The sequence below is a fragment of the Vigna radiata genome, chromosome 5, assembly GCF_000741045.1.
Source record: "Vigna radiata var. radiata cultivar VC1973A chromosome 5, Vradiata_ver6, whole genome shotgun sequence".
Classification (NCBI taxonomy): domain Eukaryota; kingdom Viridiplantae; phylum Streptophyta; class Magnoliopsida; order Fabales; family Fabaceae; genus Vigna; species Vigna radiata.
Window position 1 is genome coordinate 5,389,986 of NC_028355.1, and position 4,003 is coordinate 5,393,988.

General features: G+C 36.4%; 1 protein-coding gene across 1 annotated transcript in view; it reads left to right on the top strand.

The window, feature by feature from the left end:
* LOC106761559 (BURP domain protein RD22-like) overlaps nucleotides 1-987 on the top strand; it is a 1,909-nt gene extending 922 nt beyond the window's left edge. The window contains exon 3 of the mRNA XM_014645118.2: nucleotides 165-987. Within this exon, the coding sequence (XP_014500604.1) occupies nucleotides 165-841 (677 nt within the window). The 3' untranslated portion in view covers nucleotides 842-987. The remainder of the gene's footprint in view (nucleotides 1-164) is intronic.
* The last annotated feature ends 3,016 nt before the right edge of the window (nucleotides 988-4,003 follow it).

The following is a 4,003-nucleotide window of genomic DNA, read 5'->3' on the forward strand; positions in this document are numbered from 1 at the left end:
TTTGTATTCTAATGGTGTTAAGAAGAAGGAATTGCAAGATGGTGTTGAAGAGAGTAATCAATTCCCTTTGTATTTGTATTCTAATGGTGTTAAGAGAAATGAACTGCAAAATGAGACACCTTATGAACCTCAAGCGAAGGAAAATGCTGTTCTTCGAAGGATAGGCCCAGTTGCTAATCATCATCTTCATGATCACTCAAAACCAAGTTTATATTTCTCAGAAGAAAGATTGAGGCGGGGCGCAAAATTGGATGTGCAGTTCGCTAAAAGAAAATTTGTAACCCCGTTGTTGCCCCGCGAAATTACACAACGCTTACCATTCTCATCAGAAAAGGTAAATGAAATATTAGAGATTATGGCTGTGAAGCCAGAGTCTAAGAATGCTGAGAATATGAAGAAAACTCTGAATATTTGTGAAGAGCCTGGAAATAATGGTGAAGAAAAACAGTGTGTAACTTCAGTAGAATCCATGGTAGACTTTGTCACTTCTAAACTTGGCAATAATGTCCATGTTACTTCTACAGAAATTGAAAGCAAGTCCCAAAAGTTCATTGTTAAAGATGGAGTGAAGGTTTTAGCAGAAGAAGAGATAATTGCATGTCACACAATGAGTTACCCATATGTTGTGTTTTACTGCCATAAGATATTAAACACTACTGCACATTTTATGCCATTGGAGGGAGAAGATGGAACTAGAGTTAAAGCTGTAGCAGTGTGCCACAAAGACACATCAGAATGGGATCCACACCATATTGCATTCCAAGTTCTCAAAGTCAAGCCTGGGACCAGTCCTGTGTGTCATGTCTTCCCTGACGGTGATCTTCTTTGGTATGCTAAATAGGGTTAACTAAACCTATCATGCCATCAATACTATCTTTATATTAAATAAGGCATTTCTGGATTGTGTGATCATGTACTCTTTCAGCCTACAATATCTTTCTCTTTGTTCGGAATTATGTAAGATATCATGAATAAAAAAATGATGATGATGTGATGTATATGGCTTGTGTTAGTTTTATGGTGCTATTTGAATTTTGAAACTTCATTTCACAGAATTAGATAGTAATCCAGATATGTGAACTTCAAACAAAAGACACTAAAAGCATACACTATGCTAAAACTTAATTCAATCTGTCATAAATTGATTTATTTGGATACACGATACCACTTTAATTCCAGTGATTGAATTTTCAGCAACTCTTAACATATAATAATAATTTTATATTCCCTTTATTTACACTTAATTTAGTAAGAAATTAAATTACTAACAAGCAATATAATAGGATTCAACTATTATAATATAATAAGATTCAACTATTATAATATAATAGGATTCAACTATTATAGTATAGGAAAGCAATTAAGAGTTATAAGATGATAGTATCAAATATACAATCATTCAAAATAAGAAAATTTAAAATTTTACAAGCTTAAGAGTATCTCAAAATACAAGATATAACCAAGAAGAAACCTAAGAACTAGGGGCAGCTGCATCTGTCTCCTCCAACGTCTGCTCCAGAGAAGCCTCATCCCCCTCTGCTCACATCCAAGTGGATGATCATTGCAAAGAGAAAAGACACAACACATACAACACACACAAAAGTAAGGGTAAGTTAGGTTAAAAGAATGCAAGTCATCATATACATAAACATAGAAATTATATCCATACAAGTAACCAAATTAAGTATTCTATCAAGTTATGACACACTAGACTCGTCCAGACTTAGAATGAATATCGATCTGGGACGGGTTGTGCACTTGAGGTGACCTCTACTGCTTTGCAAAGCCATTGCCAATGGGTTTCACCCTACCACACACAAGGTTAGTCCGTTAAAAAAAAACACCTGTTTGACGAGAGAATCTTAAAAAAACACACACTCCCCACTCAAATGCTAACCACCAAAAAAACATCACCACCTCTACCTGCCTTCAACCACCACCTCCAACGAACAACCTTTAGAAAAATTGTAAAATCTTTCTTATTATCTTTGAAGGACCACTGAATAAAGGAACGAGAAGAAAAAATGTAATAAGAGGTCAACTATCAGACTCGTTAAAATTCTAGTACTAGTGGAAGCCTGGTGTCAACGAGAGGGATTGTGAGATTCAGAAAGTGGAAGCCAGGTGGCTGTAGTAGAGTGGACTGTTCGGTTTTTTACGGTAGTATATAAGCTAAAATTTTAAAATTTGGTGTCACTTTCTGCATACACCCTTCTTCTCCAAGTTTCTGAAATTGCATTCCTTCACCTTCTCTCTAGAATCCTTCTTCCTTTTCTCTACAAATTCTAACATTTTCTTCCTCCGATCATCAATCAGCCACCGTTTGGGTATTCCGGGTGACCAGAACTACCATTGGAATGATCAAGTTGTGGTATCGAAGTGGTAAGTTCAATCTCGTCATTTTATGGCCATGCATTTTTGTCACATGTCAAGCATTGTTTGGGCTTGCATGTGTTCCTCAACTCCTTCTCTTACATTGTTCTCTACTTTTGATTCTATGGTTGGTTTTTCCTCACCAATCAGAAGCTTATAGGGAGCCCTAGTTACTTGCGGTGTAGGCAATACTATGAAAGCGTAGATGTTTTCTAGGTTTAAAGGTAAGGGAAGCTTATAGTTTAATTAATTTTTCTATGCTATAATTGTATGGATTGTGTGATGTTATGTTTGGGGATTTGATTGATGTTGAAATGTTGCATTGTTGTTATATGTGTTGATGATTGAGAAATGGTATAAACTGGTAGCGATAAGGTCTAATCTGAATTCTAGAGTATTCTACATAAGTTTGTACTGGTAGACCCAAAGGTCCTTAGTGATCGTTCGGTCAGTTATGTGTATTTGGTCTTAGCTGGATTCTTCTTTGATAAAACTTCAGTTAATGACCGAACGGTATCGTCTTATATAATAGAGTGTAGTCTTCGGCCATAACTATAATTTATTCTGCCACTTGGCATTCAGCTTATCTAAAGTACCCAATATAACTTAATTAATAAATCCTTCTTCCATTCTCAGTTTTAACTAAATGTTGTAATGGTGAAGTCAAATACACTTACCTACTCCTACATAAACTTGAGAATGTTAGGTCATGTACTTTCTTGGTAGTGCTCGGTCATGTACTAGCACTTGGTCTGGGCAGTGCTCGGTCTGGACTGACACTCGGTCTTGGTAGTGCTCAATCTTGTACTAGTACTCAATATTAGTAGTGTTCGGTCTTGTACTAGCAGTCAGTCCCTTCGTAATAATTGGTCTTGTAATTGTATTCGGTTCTAATGGCGCTCGACCAAAGCTCCAAGTGTTCGGCCTAAGCTCTAAATGCTCGGCCAAAGCTCCAAAGGTTCGGACAAGCTTATTAGTTTTCGGTCTTATACCGATACTCGATCTTGAGAGTTTTCGGTCTTATCCTGATACTCAATCTTGAGATTTTTCGGTCTCAAACTAGTATACGGTCTCTTTAGTGCTCGGTTTCATACTAGTACTCAGTTTCCTCATAAGTATTTAGTTAGCTACTAGTCTTCGGTGTAATAGTGTTCGGTCTTAGTAAATGATGTTCGGCCTAGAACCTTAGTGCTCGGTCTGGACTTGTAGTGTGCGATTTAAGTTCTTAGGTTTCGGTCATAACTGTTGAATGTCGAGAAAACATTCGGTGTCACCAAAGTCTTATCAAGTTTGGACCGTTCGGTCCTGTTTTGTAAATCAGTGAAAGATCACACAGTCTTACACTAAATGTTCGATTATGTTAGTCTAAAAAGTATTCTTTGGTTCGTTTCTGCTTCTAAGATTTAGGATATCTATTTCAACTTTGTTCCAAGATGGGATCTTGTTTTCTGGATTCGGTTTGACTGTAGTGATGATGAAATATGATGATATTTAAAAATGTGATATGAATGGAATAGTATGAATATGAAAGAGTATTCCATGGAGGAATATCTCATGGTTGGTTATTAAAATGGTAGAGTATGAATGTGGTTATGCTTAGCTGACGTTTATCCTGATATTCTGTGATTAC